At 37.2% G+C, this 20094-nt stretch overlaps 1 protein-coding gene across 2 annotated transcripts in view; it reads right to left on the bottom strand.

Annotated features, from left to right (window-relative positions):
* Positions 1 to 3537: 3537 nt before the first annotated feature.
* The window catches only part of TNPO3 (transportin 3), an 82565-nt gene continuing 66008 nt past the window's right edge, over positions 3538 to 20094 (bottom strand). For both annotated transcript variants that reach the window (XM_045511075.2, XM_010947553.3), the window contains 6 exons: positions 19998 to 20092; positions 18652 to 18808; positions 17335 to 17502; positions 12947 to 13059; positions 6299 to 6390; positions 3538 to 4696 (listed from right to left, as the gene is read on the bottom strand). In XM_045511075.2, the coding sequence (XP_045367031.1) occupies positions 6330 to 6390; positions 12947 to 13059; positions 17335 to 17502; positions 18652 to 18808; positions 19998 to 20092 (594 nt within the window). In that variant the 3' untranslated portion in view covers positions 3538 to 4696; positions 6299 to 6329. The remainder of the gene's footprint in view (positions 4697 to 6298; positions 6391 to 12946; positions 13060 to 17334; positions 17503 to 18651; positions 18809 to 19997; positions 20093 to 20094) is intronic.

Raw genomic sequence — 20094 nt, 5'->3', positions numbered from 1 at the left:
TTCACATTTTTGCCAGTGTATCTTTAGGACAGATCCACAGAAATAGTATTTCTGGGCCAAAAGGTAAATATTTGTCTAATTTTGCTAGGTGTTGGCAAAATTCTGATAAATCTCTTAGTGTGGCTGTTTCCCCGCAGTCTCAATAGATTATATTGTCAATTTTTGGAATTTTGCCCACCTGACAGATGAGAAATAATATTTCTACCATTTCTCATTATGAACAAGGCTGAGCATCTTTATATGGCTAAGTGGCCTGTGCAGAGTTTAGCAATTTAAATAAAAACACATTTAAATGGTTTCAGATTTACAGCAAAGTTGCTAAGAGTGCCTATTTACACTACACCCAGTTTGTCCAATTGTTGACATCTTTCATCACACCTTACGTTATTACAGGACATTTGTCACAACTAATGAAACAAAATAAATACATCATTATTAACTAAATTCTATCCTTAGTCAGATTTCATTCGTTTTTATTTCACACTCTTTTTCTGTTCTAGGACCCATCCAAATGATCACATTACATTTGGTCATCATGTCTCCTTAGCCTCCACTGGTCTGACAGTTTCTCAGACTTTTCCTTGTTTTCGATGATTTGGATGGCTTTGAGGGTACATTTTAGAATGTCCCTCATCTGGGGCTTGTCTGATGTGTTCTTCATGGTTTTTGTTAAGTAAAACAGCAGTAAAGTGTCATTCTTACCACAGCATATCGAGGGTACGTACTATCACCATGATTTATCCCTTTTGATGTTGACCTTGATCACCTGGCCAAGGTAGCGTTCGTCAGGTTACTCTACTATAAAGTGACTCCTCTCCCCACCTTTTCTATACGATACATCTGTATAGAGGTTACAGAATTATTAACCCATGCCTCTTTAAGAAACTTTACCAACTAGAGCACAGCACCTATATAGTTCCTTTTGTCTTAGGCTTAGTTTTCAGTCATCCACAAAGGTTAGCATCTTTCCTCCTGATTTTATAAAGTTTTATTTCCTCTTCAGATTGAAATTAGCTGTCAACCCTTTAAGATTAGGTGATGTCACCTATCTGATTTCCAGCTTCTCTCAAAAGACTGGCAAACATTGTCTCATATTCTCCAATGGCAATAATCAGCTAGAAATTTAGACGGGAACGTCCTCCCAGTTCAATACAGTCCTCACCCAGCCTCCTTCACTCTTCACTGCCTCATCCCCGCAAGTACTTGCGTTTACAACCTGTGATGAATCCTGGAGCAAAGAGATGGAGAGCGGGTGAATTATTATGGAAGCTTGGCAGGAATAGCTGCACTAGGTGACCATTCACGCACTGACTTCTCCAGTACTGCGGACAGCTCAGCAGCTGCCGAAAATCTTGAGTTTCTACTTTTTGATTTCTTAAAAATAAAACATGAAAACAAAAACACCACACCTGGCTGTCATTTCCTATAGATCTCTGAGTTGTAGCAGCCAGTGGTGGATTAACACTATACAAAAGTGACGGACACCACACGTTCCAGAGGTTAAAGGCAAGACATGTTGCCATTCACTGCTCCCTAGCTATGCTGGAGTTCTCCTTGGTAGAGGCCTTTGACTGCCCTGCTGGCCTCTGCTAGTGTTTAAGTTGGAATCCACAGGATACTGATGCTCATGCCCTGGGGAATGAATGCACCTCTCCAGTACCCAGTAGTTTCCCTTACTTCCTTCCTCCAGGGCCCCCTTCCCCACCAAATTCATCTGTATATCCAACAAAACATTCCCTTTCAAGACTCCTTCCTTTTACTCAGCTTTTCATTGACACAAAGAACTTTTCATTCTCTGTGGAGTAGGAGAGAATATTGATAAAGGAACATTCTCACAAGGCAACTTTCTCATTTGCTGGTCAATAGATCTCACAAAATCAGGCATACCTTGTTGCAAAATCTTGGATTTTTAACTTCTTCAAATTTTGGCTTCATCTTTGTAAAATGATTCAGTACCTGGGCTACACAAGGTGGACACGTACTTTGCATTCATGAGGGGTTGATGCCATTCAAAAGTGCAAGTTCCTGTCTTATTTATCCTACATTCTCAGTTATTGACTTTTATAGAACAGGTACCTAAAAAAATCACAAGTTACTTTTCTTCAGCACAATCTTGCGGGGAATAGCCCCAATGGGTGATTTGTGTTCCACATAATCCTGACTATAATTTCTTGGCTAAGCCAATCACGGAAACGAGGGAACAGACAATTCTGTGGGGGCTTTATGACTTAGGTAAGTTCAGGTGCAAGACTGTCATTGTACTTATTCTAGACTATGTCATGCAGGCACACAATGTCTACATTAGGGTACCAGATCCCAAACAGTTCCTTTTTAATTTAACATTTAGGTGGGTACCCTTGCTATGTCAAAAAGTTACAAAACTATTCGTAAGAACTAGTCTGAAGCAATCTGTAACACTTAAGAGTAAGCAATGAGGCCCTGACACCACTAATGAGGTTAGAGCTCTGGTTTCCAAAGCTACAGCTGTGGAGAGGACGCTCTTGGTGGTCACTAGGCTGTGCATTCCCAAGGCTATTTTTCAGTGGCTAGGGAGAGTTATATTAAGCCTTCCATAAGCTTTTCAGTCCCAGATACATCTTTCTGTGATAAAAGCCAAATTCCTTAAACAGAGCAAAACCAACTGGTTGTTGCAAGGATCTAGGATTGGACTAGGCTTCAAAGTTTTATTGTTTAACCAGAAAATGAGCAGGATGGCTGGGGGTAATGTGCTGATCCCCAGAATTTGATAATCTTACTCCAACACCATTCCCCATTGTTCTTTTTCTCTTTCCTTCTAATATTGCCCCTTTAGAGAATACAACTCTTGAGTACCACTGATGTTACGTAGGAGGGTTTGCTTCATGGATTCCAAATACAAGATGCCAACTCTGCAGTCAAGGTTATGCGATCAAAGCCCAATTAGTACAATATACTGTAGGATCTCATTTATAAAAAAAACTCAAGAAAACACAAACTAATCCACAGTGACAGAAAGATCAGTGGCTACTTGGGCATGGGGGAAGATGGGAAGAGGCATGAGGAAACTTGGGAGTAAAGGGTATGTTCACTATCTGTTGTATTAATGGTTTCATGGGTGCACCCTATTTCAAAACTTATCAACTGTATACCTTAAAACACGTTTAGCTTATTACACATCAATTACACTTCCAATAGTTTTTTTTTTAATCCTAAAGCAGATACTCAGTAGGTTAGGAAACAATCTACTTGGGTGGCCACTGTAAAAAGAATATACCACATTTCATTGAACATGCCACGTGACCCATTCTCCTTCCCACTGAGGCCACATGAAGGGATAAAATGTAGCAGAAGTTTTAGAGTGAATTGGGAAAATAAAAAATGCAGAAAGGGCCATTGCTCTGAAATACGAAGGGTCTGTGGCAGTAAGGGCAGGGGCCTGCCTTTTAAACTTTGTACTCACATGTCTATTAGAGAGTAGCTAAGACTATTCACTTAGGCCGTCTAGCTGTGCCATTTCAGATCTACGAGGCAGTGAAAGGAAGTAAAAACAAACACTGATTAAATTTTAAAAATTTATTGTTTTTTTCCTCCTTTTTCTTGTTGCTGTTGATTTGTTCTTGAGATGGCTACAACACCAGACAGAACAGTGCCCTCATATCTATCTCCTGTGCAGGGCTGCAACTCCTTTAAAACATTAGGAGTTGCTTTGGGCTTCCCTCTTCTGCCTCAGCCCCCGTTAAGTCAAATAATTTCCACATTTTTTTAGTAAAATACAGTTAGCCATGTAAACACTTTTTTCCTCTCACATCTATGGGTGAAAAATTAACTAAAAAAAAAAAAATCTTAAAAAACTAAAACTTAGGTATATACTCCTATCCCACTCACCCTAATTTTGGTTCTCTCTAAATATGATGACAACCCAATGCGGATTGAAAGTGGACTCAAGAGATTGAATAGGGTCAGGGTTGGGATATACATAAATTTTGGCCCTGGCAGATCCTAGTATCAATTGATGTGACCATGATAAAAAAATAGAACAGGCTCCTTGCTTACTTCTCTTTGTCCCAACAACTCTACAGGTGGGAAGAATCTGTTGGGAGAGTAGGAGAAATTTCTACTCACTTTCATTAAAAGAGGAGGAAGAAAGAGAAAGAAGAGAGGGCAGGAGAGAGAGGATGAAATGATACTTAAGGGAGGATGATCCTGACCTTTCCTTCCAATTGCAGCTATTTAATTCATTCGAATTCCCATCTTCCCTAAGTAAATGGTTTGTTTCAAAGAAAGTTTTGTACTTTTATTTTTCTGTGTGCGCACATGCATGTTAGCATGTGTGTGTAGGTACATGTATGTATGTGTGTGTGTCATTTGCTACCAGGACAGTGTTTCAGTTCTGGTTTCAGTTTAGTTTTCTTTTTTTTTTTTTCTTTTTTATTTCCTTAAAATTATTTTTCCTTTTAGAAACAAGTTCATCAGGAAATCAGCTCCCCTCCCACCACGCCGGATAGGCCGCAGCCATCTTTTTATTAAACCGTGCTGATTTTCTCTCACACCCCCAAACAGGAACTCCTCAGGATGGCCTCAGAAGGCTGGAGTCTCTCCCTGTCTGGAGGGACGCCCTGGTGGCGGTGAAGGCCCCTCTGCCACAGTGGAGGTTTCTGATTGTGGGACACAGTCTGGTTTTTGTTTTCTTCCTGTCTTCTAATTAAAAAAGACATTCCTGACAAAAGAGAGAAGGCAGTCAGTAACTGAGGTCTAGGAGATAGCAAGCATTTTATAAAGTCAACCTCAAGGCAGAAGTTCCTGTACTTGCTCAGGTACCTAATTCTGGCCTCTGTCATGAGAAGTCACTGGGAAGAAAAAGAAGTTGTATTCTCTTACTTGTGATTTTAAAGGAACTACTATGAAATACTGTGCGCGCTGCTTTCCCAATTCTGTGTGTACTCTGGAAACTAGGAATAGTATGTGGGGGTAAAGAGTAAGTGATGAGTCCAGGCTGCGCACTACAAAGCCAACCAGAAAACCTCCATTTAAGTCAGTTTAAACACTGGGGTTTCATGCAAGATTTTATTTTAAAAGAAGGCTTTGCCTACTAAAAAGAGTTTAAAAACCACTGGTTTAGACTATGGAAAAGGTACTATGTATAAGTATGAAGTAGAGTGGTTAAAAGTGAGGACTCTCGCACCAGAATGTCTATATTTGAATTGTGGTTCTATTAATTACTGATTATGCTACCAAGCAAATTAACATCGTGGAATCTCAATTTGTAAAATGGAAATAATAATAGTAACTAATCCAGAGAACTGTGCGAGGACTATCTTATAGTTAATACATAATGTGCTTTTTGCACATAATATGAAGCACTTAGAACAGTATCTGACACACAGTATGGGCTCCATAACTGTTAGCTAAGAACATCCACAGCTATGCACAAACCACCCTATGTGTATCAACATTAGCTATTACACACACTGTGAAACTTGAGGATCCCAAGTGATAATACTATTCATTAAAGTTTAGAAATAATTTCTGGTGTGAAGAGGTATTGAACAGCATCTTCACCTGCAAGTGCATTTAATCACAGAAACACCAGTGAGAGGACTGCATGTTCATTGACAACAGCCTCCAGGGAGAAAAAATCCTGCTTAAGACATCAAAGGGTGGATTTACAGAAGCGTTTCCTTTCTTCTCTCAGTCAAGGAATTGGCACCATATCCTACTACCCAGTCCTTTCCTTCCTCAGCTAAGCTTTTTGCTTTGCTTCAGAATCAGGAAGCACATGGATAAAACTGATGATCAGAGCTTAGACAAAGAGGCTATCTCCTTTCTTAAACCTCCTGCCTCGGTCAAAAACCTGGCGTTTCAGTGTTCCAATCGCAAAACTGACAAGAACGAGCATCTTTATTCATTAAATCTGAAAGGTCAGTTTTAGGAGAGCAGAGCCATGTATCATGGTCTGCTTTAGATCAGCACTGTTTTCACCGAAGCAGCCAGGTTGAAAACTGTTTGTTACCATACATACTTACCAACCTAGAAGTACCTGTAAGAAGAGGGGAGGAATTTTTTAGTATGTGAGATATTCTGTAACAGTAACTTTCTTATGGGGTTGAAAATGGCATTTAAAAGAAGCTGACAATTATTTGGCTGCCTTGGCCAAGAAAATCAGGGCCCTGCACTTCCCAGCTGTTCAGCAGTGTTAAACTGTTAAGTTCTTCCCTGACTCTAACTACAGTACTAGTCCCAGGATGGGCATTAAAACCCATGCCCATGACCAAGGATTCCCGACAGCCCAGGGAAACGCTGGCAACTATACACCACTCACCTGGGTGACAGGCACAGTACAGGAGTGTGAGCTATCGAAACAACCTGGTGAAGTCTCGCAAGGCCCAGCAAACTTGTTTACATTCCTCCGCACTAGAAAAGAAAAGGGAGGTTGGTCCCTGACTGATGAGAAAGGTGTAATATGCTGAAAAACAATCACAAAGTTGAGGTACAGCGAGAACTGTCCCAGCTCTGCTAGGAGCTCTCTCCATCATCTCTTGACTTTGCCTCTGATCTTTCTGTAACTCAAGGGTAAATATTAACTATTGTATATGAGAGTAATTATGAGCTGTGTGGTCTTTTAAGAGTGGGCTTTGGAGAAAAATTGCTTAGGGCTGAATCTTGGTTTCACTGTGTCTTTCGGCAAGTTACCAATCTGCCTTAGTTTTCTCATCTATTATCTACTTCATGATGCTCTGAGGATTAAATCAGTTTCTACATGTAAAGTACTCCGTATAACAGTGAACAAAATGGCATTTGGCAAATGTAGGCTGCTACAACAATAAAACTTGGTTGAGGTCCTTGACATAAATATAAGAAAGCATCCTCAAAGTTAAAAACCAAGTGTGTTCACCTAAGACTGGTCATTTTAACTTTACGAACTGAGCTAACTTAGGTACCCTGGTTTCCTCATTCTCTTTTAAAAGCAAATTTTGTTTACAAAGCCCAGTCCAGCAACTAAGTCTCAGTCATCGATTTTCTAGTTGAACAGGCTGCTCAAGGTTTCCTCCTATGGGAGGAGGAGAGGAAAGATGAAAGGTGTAAGCACGAAGAAAGGGAGGAGGAGGAAGCAGGCCTTGGTCTTTAGGCAGGCACTGAGATGGTATGAATAGCCCAATATTCACCTGACCCTGTTTCTCCAAAAGGCCTCCTCTGTCTAAAATTGTCACCAAAAAACCAGATGATGTCATCTTCATTCTTTTGTATCAATCTTCATAACTAAGTTTTTGGTAACTAAATATGAGACTAAGCTAAAAACAGTGGAAAAGAAAGCACTTCCTAATAGGCTCATCCTTCTGTAGTCTTCTCTTTGGCTCAGAAAACCTCAGGGACCACAGCCTAGAGCCTGTGATTCAATGTCAGAAGAAAGCTCTCTCTCCTCCTTGTAATGGTTAAACGCTAAGGACATAAAACAAGGTGAAATGAGAGCTCTTCCCTGAAGTGCCTGCATCTGGATTTCCTCAGCTCTTTTAAAACATCATTAAGAACCTTGATTTAGATCTAGGACTTGATTTAACAGAAGCTTTCTTATAGTTTCCCTCTAGCCTAAAAATGCAATGAAAGTAAAGAAGGTCCTCTGGTTTTATTGGAATTCTGCCATTTGCTCTTGGTGAATTTAACAAGCCTCAATAAAAGCACTGCATTTCTTAGTCTATTTCAAAATCAATACTGATTATTAAGGAGCAGTCTTGGTGAGGTGAGCCTCTATCACTCGTGTTTCCCAATGTCATGAAAGAGGAAGATAGTAACCACAGAGAAGACACCGTCTAGTTTACTATTAAAAGAGACTTAAGACAACAAGATAAAGTTAAACCCAGGATAAGGCTGGAGACTCAAGATTCTTTTGCTATCCTAATGCCATACATTTTTTTCAATTCCACCCTTCTTCAGTCAGAGATCTTGGTTTAAGCTGAAAGAGATGTAAGGACTCTATTCTTATGGTCACTTGTGACACATGAGAAAAAAATACTAAAACCAAAATGCAGGGGAAATGTAGTGAGACGGGGAATTAGGGATGGGCCACAGTGTCTCAAATCAGCTCAGCTTCTGCTCCAATCCTGTCAGCAATTGCTTTGGTATTAAGAGCTTCACCCAAATGTTTAACTTAAGTGTCCTTGGTGATTAAGCCCAAAGAAATGAATTTTTAAAAATAATAAAAATAAACTTTAAAAGCTAGAACTATTTTCTGCCTCAGTCCTCCTCACATTTAGTATTTCTGGGTTGTTTGTTTTTATATTTATTTATATATTCATTCACTCATTCATTCAAAACTGCTACTGTTTTTGTAGGTTCTATTTTCTGGCTTCTAGTCCCACCATCCCAATGCTTCCACTGTACTTCTGAATAATTTTATAGTCACTGTTCCTCAAGCCCTGTAATCTTAGTGGTGTGCTGAGAAATGCAACTCTTTTCATTTAATGTGCATAATGGAGAATAACCAAGCTCTAAGGAATGACTTCAGCAAGAAGACACCCCCACACTGGCCTATTCTGGTGTCAATACTTCCTACTCATGTCTTTTGACCTTGAGATCCTCTTGCAAGTAATAAGACTCACAGAATAAACACCAAGATAGAGAAATGGGAAGTGATGGCAGGGTTTCTTCTAGACATAATTAGTGGTGTTTGGAAAGCAAGAATGATATTTTAGAATGAAAAATTCTAGCTTTCTTCAAAACGGCCAACTAAAAATGCCAGGGAATTAATTAATTAATAGTACCATCTGACAAACAGGCTTGGACTTGCTGAAATGAAACTGAACCAGTTCACCCTCCCTGCTAGGATGCCAAACAAAGCAGCGTGTTGAGGCAGGAGTAACAGGACCTTAAAACCAAAAGGGAGACTGAGTCATGCACAGAACAGAAGGTTCAAGGGCAACATACATACTACAGAAAGAGAATTACTAAGAGGAGGTGAGCAATTTTAAATCCTTTCTCTAGCACCTCAACATTACCTCTTACTTCTGTTCATTTCCCACCATTATGTCACAGCCTACCATAGAAGGAGCTGCAAAACTTGTTTAGCAACAAGAGATCAAGTAGGCCAGATTGGTAATACACCTCATTTTCCCTTATCACAGGACAGAGATCACAGGTATTTTTGTTCACAGCAATGCATTATTTGGGTTCCTTTCCTTGCCTCAAGATTTTCCTTACACTATGGAATGTTCATTACTTTTATTTCAGACTTACTCTATGTTTCTACCTGTCATATGGATGAGGAAGTATGGGCTTGGTGGAGACTTAGTCCAGAATGTGTGGGTGGTTGCCTTAGAGCTGAAGGAGATGTGCTCCAGCTAGTTCTGCAAGTACATAATGACATTCTGGCAGGATCTTTTCCAAGGAGAAAGTTCACTTTCAAGTTCACTTCCAAGCAAAAACATTCACGTATCACCTATGTGCCAGATCTTTAAGTTTGTACTTGGTATCTCATAATAACCCTCTGAGATAGGTATTACTAACCCTGTTTTACAGATGGATAAGCTGAAGTTCAAAGTAACAGTAAGTGGCAAGATTCAAACTAACATCCTTGTTCAACGTTCTCCTCCCTAGGCTCTCATTTGCTCTAATCTAGATCTAGAGCCAACATGACCCTGCCTTTCTAATGAACAACGCTGGAATAGAGCAAAACAGAAGCAGAGAGAAGCAACCGTTATACTTCTTTATCCTGAGACAGTTTGTAAGAGTTTGTAGGTGAAATGCTACTTCTACTAGGAAAATTCACAGTATTTAAAAAAAAAAAAGGTGCTCAAAGGTTTGGGATTTTAAACATTAACAAAATTATTGGAGACTCTGGGGAATGAGAAAGTAAACCATTATGGAGAGTGAAAATAAATCAATTCTTAGAAAAAAGGTTAGCATTTATTTTTCTCTCCCTTTAGGAAATCAGGTCTGGTTTTAATTATAAAGGTATACCAAGGTATACCATGCTCAATGCAAATCAGAACTATAATGAGGTATCAACCACATAGTGGTTAGAGTGTGGAGAAAAGGGATCCTACTATACTGCTGGTGGGAATGCAATTTGGTGCAGCCACTGTGGAAAACAGTATGGAGATTTCCTTTACAAAAAAAAAACAAAAACAAAAACACCTAAAAACAGAGTTACCATATGATCTAGCAACCCCACTTCTGGGCATATATCCAGAGAAAACTCTAATTCAAAAAGATACATGCACCCAATGTTCACAGCAGCACAATTTACAATTGCCAAGACATGGAAGCAACGTAAACACCCACCGACAGATGACTGGATAAAGAAAATGTAAGACATACATACACACACAAACACACTGGATTACTACTCAGCCATAAAAAAGAACGAAATCATGCCATTTGCAGCAACACAGATGAAGTTATGAAATGAAAAGTGAAAGTCTCCCTCCTCTCCCATCCTGGTTCTAGTTGTGTATCTTTCCAGAAATTTACTATGCATAATAAAGTAACCTGCATATTTATATATCATATACAATAAAGCAGCTTTTAAAAGTGCAAGTTGGTTCATTTACACCACCATCAAAACGAACAATACTTAAACTAGTTTCTTTCAGCAACATTTTATAAAGATACCAATAAGTGGAAAGACATCTTGTGTTCATAGATTGGAAAACTTAATATTGTTAAGATGCCAATGCTATCCAAAGTGATCAATGCAACCCTGATCAAAAATCCTAATGATATTTCTATGGAAACAGAAAAATCTACCCTAAAATTCATATAAAATCTCAAGTGACTCCAGATAGCCAAAATACTCATGAAAAAGAACAAAGTTAGAGGTCTCAATTTCCCAATTTCAAAACTTACTATGAAGCCATAATAATCATAAACAGCACGATAATGAAATAAAGACAGATACACAGGCCAATGGGATAGAATAGAGAACCCAGAAATAAATCCTATATATATATATATATATATATATATAGTCAAATGATTTTCAAGAAGGAAGTCAGACCCTTAGCATACATCATATACAAAAATTAACTCAAAATGGATCAAAGACCTAATTGTAAGACCCAAAACTATAAAACCCCCAGAAGAAAACGGGGGAAAAGTTTCATGACATTAGATTTGGTAGTGATTTCTTAGATATGACACCAAACGCATAGGCAATAAAAGTAAATAGACTTGGAGAAATTAGGACCCTGTGCACTGTTGGTGGGAATGCAGAATGGTACAGCTGCCGTGGAAGCCAGTATTGCAGTTCCACAAAAAATTAAACATAGAATTGCCACATAATCCAGCAATTCCACTTCTGGATATATACCCAAACAAATCGAAAGCAGGGTCTTGAAGAGATATTTGTACACTCATATTAGTCACAACAGCCAAGAGGCAGAAGCTATCCAAATGTTCATCAGTGAATGAATGGATAAATAAGATACAGCATATATATGCAATGGAATGTTTTTCAGCCTTTAAAAGAGAAGGAAATTCTGATACTTGCTACAATATGGATGAACCTTGAGGACATTATGCTAAGTGAGTCACAAAAGGACAAATACTGTATGATTTCCCTTACATGAGGTACCTTGAGGATTTGAACTTAATAGAAACAGAAAGTAGAATGATGGTTGCCAGGGGCTAGAGGGAGGAGGAAATGGGGAGTTGTTGTTTAATGAGTATACTTTCAGTTTTGCAAGAGGAAAAAGTTCTGGAGATATATCACACAACAATGTGAATGTACTTCATACTACTGAGTACACTTAAAAATGGTTAAGATGGTAAATTTTGTGTGTATTTTACCAAAATTGAAGATAAAAAAATTTTTAGTGCAAGTTGGGTTATATGATACTGTCATTTTTCCCCTCTTCTTTTTTAGTGCCTCCTTAACTATTCTCTACTGATGGGCAATTAGAATATTTTTTTTTATTTTTTTCCACTATTATCAATACCTAACTGCAATAACTCATTTTTGGATCTATAAATTGTTCCACAACTGTATGAATGTAACTCACCGCCTAAAATTTAGTCAAAATTCAAGAATATGAAAATACATATATGTATGTATATACATGACCAGGACATCATGCTGTACATCAGAAATCGACACACTGTATAAAACCCAATTTAAGTTGCTATTGTTAATATTGTCAAGGACCATAATAAAAGTTTCATAAGTTTTGATTCAGTGATTGTATTTTAAGGAAAACAGTCAAAAGAAGGAAAGGGCTAGACTTTTTATATTATCCATAATACTGAACAAATGAAAATTAATAAAGGCACTGTAAAGAATCAAGCAACACCTCATAGCTATAAAACAGTAATTAGGAAGACTATGCAGCTATATTTTAAATGTTTATTATAATCACAGTAAAAACAAAAACACTCATGTACACTTAACATTTTAACTAAGCTGTAAGCAAGTGGCTCATGGGCCTAATGCATCCCACAGAGATGTTTTGTTTAGCCTGCATTAAATCAGAATTTAAATATTTTTAGGCATGGAAGAAATTTCTTAATTCTTAATACAGACTGCAGCCTATATCACTCTATAGTATTTTATAACCAATGCTTCACCTATTCAGGCACCTTCATTTTTGACCCCTGAATATGGGTGAGAACTGAGGAGGACTTCAAAAGGACACAGACAAATCTCTCGAAGGGTAGTGGGCTGCTCAATGCATTTTTCTTTTGGAAGAAATAATGCTTCCACTTACCAATTAGGATCTTACACCAGTTAATGCATACATACACTAAAACTGATGCACACATATACAGCATAGTGGTATTTCCCCCCAGATTGGTTTCCAATGCCAATTTGTGCAACTCAAGACTAAACAGACATAAACTTTGAATTTACAAAGGCATACAAGAAACATACTCCTGAGTAGATCTGTAACTAAGGTGGTATAACAAAGATATTTTTTCTACACATCCCAGCTGCTGTTCACATTCCTTTAAAAAACAAAAAAACACCAGCAACACTTACCTAGTGACTTGTTTATGGAAATCTGTAAGTTGTTTGTGCGTCACTGTGACAGCTCCCACGGTTGTTTCTTTTGGCAAACCTTTCAAGGAATTCTCTAACCATCGACAAAAAGTCTGTTCAGAGAAGAAGAGAGATAAGAGTTTTTTCTTAGAAGTCACGGCTTACTCAACTGAGACCCTATACTTAATAACAAAAATCCAAAGGTTTTCCTTAGTAGCATTAGCTCCCCAGACTTGGAAGCAAGTAAAGGAGTTAACAAAAATACTTTCTTTGGGCCTGCTAACCCACTGGGGGTTGGAATTGTCTACAAAGGCATGCTTAGACTTCCCTGCAAGGGGGCAGCAGGCATCATTTCAGACAGAGCCCTTCTACCTTGGAAGTGAAATCTCTTCTGGATGAGGCTATTGTGCTGCTCCTGTCATTAAACTGCAAAATTTTAAAAATTAAACAGCTGCCAGAAAACTCTTGAGCTTAAAGATCAAAGGAAATCCAACGCAAAGGTTCAGGTACCACAAAGAGTAGGGACAAATAGAAAGTAAACACTTCAAAATATGAATCCAGAATCTTAAGGACTTTAAGGTCACCTCTCTCAGTCGAAGTCATATCCTGTCAGTTCCTTTGTGATACCTGACTGTTCCTTGGGTTAGAAAATTCTTTTGTTGCTCACTCTTGATGCTCTTTAAAACAATCTATTTACATCTGAACATAATCTCTTTATATTTTTCATATGCACAAAAACTGCTTGCCCCCATGTCCTTTCCTCTTCAAACTTAAAAATAAAAATTCTAGAGACTTTCTCTGGGTTCTTATTTTCATTTGAACTGCTCCTCTTTGAGAAAGCTCTAATTTTTCATGTCTTTTTAAAGTAGGATGTATACTTTGGTCACAGTTTTCAGCTATTTTATATCTAAATTTTTTACATCACATACTTTCCACTTTTGTTCATTTATGATCACAATAGACTAGAGCAGAAGTAAATATTCCACTATAAATGTTTAAAAAGTACTGTACCCCCAAGGCAGACAACACTCAGACAAAAACAAGCAGAGGCAAACAAGAAGAAGTCTTAATTGACAAAGTTCTATCATCCAAAAAACAACCAATGAGTTTAATAAGAAATTAAACTATACGCTGTCAACTAATAGTTGACAAAGGGGCTAAAGATACTCAATGTAGAAAAGACAGTTGTTTCAACAAATAGGGCTGGGATATTCATATGTAAAAGAATGAAACTGGACCCATACTTTCCACCACTCACAAAAACTAACTCAAAATGGATTGAAGACTTAAATGTAAGACCTGAAACCATGAAACTCCAAGAAGAAACAAGGGCCTAAAAGCACCTTGACAGGGGTCTTGGTAACGACTTTTTGGCTATGACACTTAAAGCATAAGGAACAAAAATAAACAAACAAGTAAAACTACATCAAACTAAATAGCTTCTATACAGCAAAAGAAACCATCAACAAAGTGAAAAAACAACCTAAGGAATAAGAAAAAATACTTGCAAATCATATATCTTATTAAGAGGTTAATATCCAAAATATATAAAGAACCCATACAAGTCTAGCAAAAAACACCCAAATAATCCAATTTAAAAATGGGCAAAGGAACTGAAAAGATGTTTCTCCAAAGAAGATAAACAAACAGGCAACAGGTACATTAAAAAAATGCTCAACATCACTAATCATTAGGGAAATGAAAATTAGAACTACAATGAGATACTGCCTCATGTTTATTAGAATGACTATAATCCAAAAAATAAGCAATAACAAATAATGGCATGGATGTGGTGAAAAGGGGACCCTTGTGCACTGTTGGTGGGACTGTAAATTGATACTCACTGTGGAAAACAGTATGGAGGATCCTCAAAAAACTAAATATAAAACTACCATATCATCCAGGATTCTACTGCTGGGGATATATCCAAGGGACATGAAAACATTAACTCAAAAAGATGTCTGCATCCCTATGTTTACAGTAGCAAAATACAATAGCCAAGACATAGAAACAACCTAAGTGTCCATCAATGGATTACGGAATAAAGAAGTTGTGGTATACACACACACACATATACATACACACACATATATACACATACATACATATACACATACACACATATACACATACATACATATATTGACTATTATCATTCAGCCATAAAAAAACAAGGAAATCCTACCATTTCCAACAAAACAGATGGACCTTAAAGGCGAAATAAGTAGGACAGAGAAAGTCAAATACTGTGTGATCTCATTAATATGTGAAATCTAAAAATACAAAACTCAGAAAAAGAAATCAGACTTGTGGTTACCAGAAGCAAAAGGTAGCGGGACAGGAAACTGGATGAAGGTGGTCAAAAGGTACAAACTTCCAGTTATAAGATAAATAAGTGCTAGGGATACAATGTACAACATGATGACTACCGCTAACACTGCTATACTAACACAGATACACAGGAAAATTATTAAGAAAGTAAATCCCATGAGTTCTCATCAAAAAGAAAAAAAACGCTTCTTTTTTCTTTCTTTTCTTTTTATTGTACCCATATGAGAAGATGGATGTTAGCTGAACCCACTGTGGTACCCATTTCACAACATATGTAAATCAAACCATCATGCTATATGCTTTAGACATATACAGTGATGTATGTCAATTATTTCTCAAAAAAGAAACTAAACTAAAAAGCAGAGCCAGCACATTAATGAATCTTATCATCTTCCAGTAAAGGAATCTGAAAAAGTTAGTTGAAAAATACTGAATAAATTTGCTACAGATGGGTATCTAACAAAGAAAGGGGGGAACAGAGGAAAGGGTTTTAATAGGTGATATTCAAGTCAAGAGATAAAGCTGGTATGTTATCTTCTATTGAAGAATTTGTGTTGAACTTTGAAAATGGTATCATTAAGAAAGTAGTCAAGAATGCTAATTTTCTTTGGACTTATATCCTTAGTTACAATTTAAATCAGTTTACAGGGTATAGGCAACCCAAATTTATGTGAGAGTTTCTTTTCAAAAACTCAGCTGTAAGTTGGTGTTTACAGAAAACAATCTTTTTAAACTATTTAACAATTCAGTGGGTATATAGTAAACTTAAGAGCACATGGCTACTTGGTTTCTGTTCCTGCCCAAACTTGCTGCCCTCATTTTCCTCACTGGCACTTAACTGTATGTTTACAAATCTAGAATTTTTTGTAAAGTTAAATTTACATAATAAGTCTTTTGCTACCTGGGAACCAAGTATGTTTACAAAAAAGTGAAAGTATGGAAATTTTATTTCTTGTATAGATGACGTTTGGAATAAATTTGTTGGTCCCCAGGGGCTCAGAGTACTTTCTGGAGTCTTAACCCTAAAGAAAACATTAGAACTCTATTACATATCTACCCTACTCGTGACTGTTTTCCATTTGACTGAGCAAATGATCAAGTAAAGCACATGCCCACTAAGGCAACATATACTAATCACTGAATTTTGAAGATGAATACACAAATCCCAAGATTAGGCAGAACTTTTGTCTCCGTAATATTAGAGTCTAAGAGTAAAAGTGAATTTTTTTTTATGAAACTGCTGAAATTGAGGCTAAGAATTGCAATCAGTTATATAAAGTAGGAGAAAACACTAAGATGTACATAGACTTAAAAATTGTAAGATACTTTTATATCTGGATTTTCTTGTGGTTTAAGTCAGCTCACTTTAACTAGGTCCAACTGTATACTTTTCTGAACTGCTTTTACATTAACATCAAAAATTATAAGCCTTATTTAAAAAATAATTTACAGGCTGTTATATACTACAATTATGCTCAAAACTTTCATGCAGTACATATAAACCTGGTTTATGATCATGCGGCCCAGTACTGAAATTACTTGAACATTAATGGATATCCTAAAAAAACCTTCTCTGTGCAGGTGATAAAGAACCTGGTTCAAGAACTGAAACAGGATATAAATAAATCCAACAAATCCAACTATAAATTGAGGGCTAGTTTTATATGCATTTGCCTCCAAATGCTCTGAATAGATCTACTGCCAAGGAACCATACAGTACTATCTAGAAGTGAATTAACACTTCCTGAATAACCTGTAATACTATATAACTGATAAATGGGCATCTTTCACAAGTGAACAGATTTCTGATTGGTCAGCCATATAGAGCTGAACTCAATGCTTAGTATTCATTTCTGGTAATATACAAACCCAATCACAGAGACACAAACATGTTTTCAAGAACCCAATAATGAATTACTGGCCTTCTATAAGCCCCCTCATCTGACAATTAAATGTAGCAATATACGTAAATTAGGTTCCATAAGCATATAACAGAGTTGGTTTCAAAGTTATAGTTGGCCTCAAGGAACCGTTCAGGACTCTGAAAACAATCTTACCGGTCTGTCAACCTGCATGATCTCCCAGAGTACTTCGGCCACATCTGGTAGGGTATAAGGAGGGAGACAAAAGCAGCATGTGTGGAGCAGCTGGCTTACAAGTTGCTGTCCAAGCTGATTCATCACCTGTCCTATCAGTTCTTTCCGTAATTCAAAGTCTTCTTCATGCTGTAAGAAAACAGGAAAAACAGATATCTAATTAAATTTTTCCAAAGACCAAGTACCCTTTCCCCTTAAGTACAGCAATTTCTCTTTCCTGGGGAAGAAAGTATATATATAGCAGCTGGAACCACAAAGTCCACTAAATGCTCTGTCATGAAGAAAATATTAAGATGTTAGTTTCAAAGAAATATAGGTTTCACCTGAGAGTAAACTTAACCCTTAATTTTCCCATGAACAGAAGGCAGGAGAGAAACAGTGGTTAAAGATTAAGAACAGCAATTCTCTTAACCTTTTTTTTCACATGAAAAATAAAGTATCCCTATTTTATTTTTAAAAAATCAACTGAAAAAAGAATTGAAGATTTCTATCAGATATCTAGTCTCTTCTATCAAAAAAAATCATGCTTATTTTCTTCCTTCTTAGTCTCTGAATATACATATTTCTAATATGTCACACAAAAAATAACTTTTCAAGTGCCTTTCACTTGTGGTTATTTTCTTTTCCCTTTCTCTTTACTGCTGAAATTCTTCAATAATTAGCCTATTCACATACCAGCTTACTTCTTTACTGCTCTCCCTTATCTTAAATTCTATTCAAACCTACCTTTGAAAATTTTGTGAACCACTTTACTACGCCAGTCAAACTGGTATCTTAAGTGTCTATTAATACACTTAGTACTATCCTGACTATCTGATCATGCTTTATAGCAGTTAGACTATCCTTCCCTCTCCAATCCATCCAAGTGGCCCCAATGAGGTCCCTATTCTTCCAGAAAGTTATCCCAACCTACTTCTTCTGAAGAACTTTCCCTCCTCTCATTTCATAACAGTCATGACTTTTTATCACTCATCTGATAATCAAACACTGCCTTCTTGTTGTTGTTTAATTCTTTATACCTGTTTCTCTCTTCAATTAAGACAACAAATGGCTTGGGAGCAGAGATAATTTTAGGCTAGTTTACACTGCTTACAACACTTAGTACAGGTTGTCTTAAATCTACTAGTTGACATTTTAGTTAGTAAATTGATTCACTATGGGATGTGCCTACCAAAGCAGATCAAATAAAGAGATGCTGGTTATCCCCTCAAGGAATGAGAAAGAGATATGAGAAGATCATGACCTGCAAAGCAGAAAAAGTACAATGTTTATACTTACATCATTGGCTACCCCTGTATGGATGAGGTCTCGTAGAAACCTCATGACACTACAGTTGGCATCCCGGTGGTCGAGGGTAGTAGAGGCAATGGCCCATTGTAAAATAGGGATGACAACTTGGCTCCTCAGTAAGGTAACAGGGCTACGCTGAATAAACCTGGTATAGAAAGACAGGTTAGCTATAAATGACAGAATTAGGCTGTAAAAGCTGCCAGAGTAAAAAGCAAAACTATGGAGACAGTAAAAAGATCAGTGGTTGCTAAGGGTTGGGGGTGTGGGGGGTAGGGTAATGAAAAGGTGAAGCACACAGGACTTTTAGGGTAGTAAAACTATTCTGCATGATACTGTAATGGTGGATATATGTCATTATGTCATTACACATTTGTCTAAACCCATAGAAATTACACTGCCAAGATAGAACCCTAATGTAACCACTTGTGCAAAGATCATCTCTAGAGATTAGTTTTTCAAGAAACACACCAGGAAAATAGGCTGATAGCCCATCCAACAATTCTCTCACACCAACTCAAAAAAAAAAAAAAAAAAAAGTTTTTCTAACTTGTCCAAAAACTAACAACATTCAAACCCCAGCTCCTCCAGCAATCAATCAACCAAATTACTGACTCCCCCACAAAAAAAAAAACCTAACAAAAGTGTTCATTATTCAATCCTGAGATGAAATAGTCAATACTACTTTACATTTATTAATGATAAAATACATATATTACATGTATACTTCCATATCCTTAATAATGGCTTATTATTTTTTTTTAACATTTTTATGTTCACTAATTGATCTGGTTCAAATTTCTTAGCAAAGGACTAAGAATACAAAGGTTCAGCAATAAAGTCAGTATTATCACTTATTTAAGCAATAAATGGGGTGGCAGGCTAGGGGCAGGGCTGATAAATATAGCACCACTAACTTCTAAGGCATCTTAAAAGCCTAATAACTTTTTATTCTGAGATATGATTATATCTAAAGGATGCTAATCTTCTCAAGAAAAAAGTTGAAGCGTGACATAGTAGCATAAAATGTTAAAACTACACGGGATTCTAGAGACTATTTAGCCAAAAGTTCTTACAAAGTTCATTTTTATTGTCTTGTGTGTGTTCCCTTCCTCACAAAAGGAACTCAGCTACTTCCTCTACCCCCAACCAATTCCTCCTTCTTCATTTATGGGGATATTCTGGTACACGATTTAACTTTGGATTATGAATCATTAATCTACCTACACTCCTTACCTCATTTTAGAGAGAAGGAAACAGTAAAATATTAGCTGACAAAATTAAGCACCAATGGGGATGAGCAATAAAAGAAAGGGCTGCTCTTCAGAAGGACTGACCTGGTGGCTAGCCTGAATAGGTCATCTACAGTGTCCGGGTGATTCTGGAGCCCATTCTGCTGTTCCAAAAGCTGAAAAGTGGGGATGCACAGTGCCT

Source organism: Camelus bactrianus, chromosome 7, assembly GCF_048773025.1.
Source record: "Camelus bactrianus isolate YW-2024 breed Bactrian camel chromosome 7, ASM4877302v1, whole genome shotgun sequence".
In the NCBI taxonomy this organism is placed as follows: domain Eukaryota; kingdom Metazoa; phylum Chordata; class Mammalia; order Artiodactyla; family Camelidae; genus Camelus; species Camelus bactrianus.
Note: the sequence above shows the minus strand (reverse complement) of the source record. Positions and strands in the feature narration are given on the sequence as shown.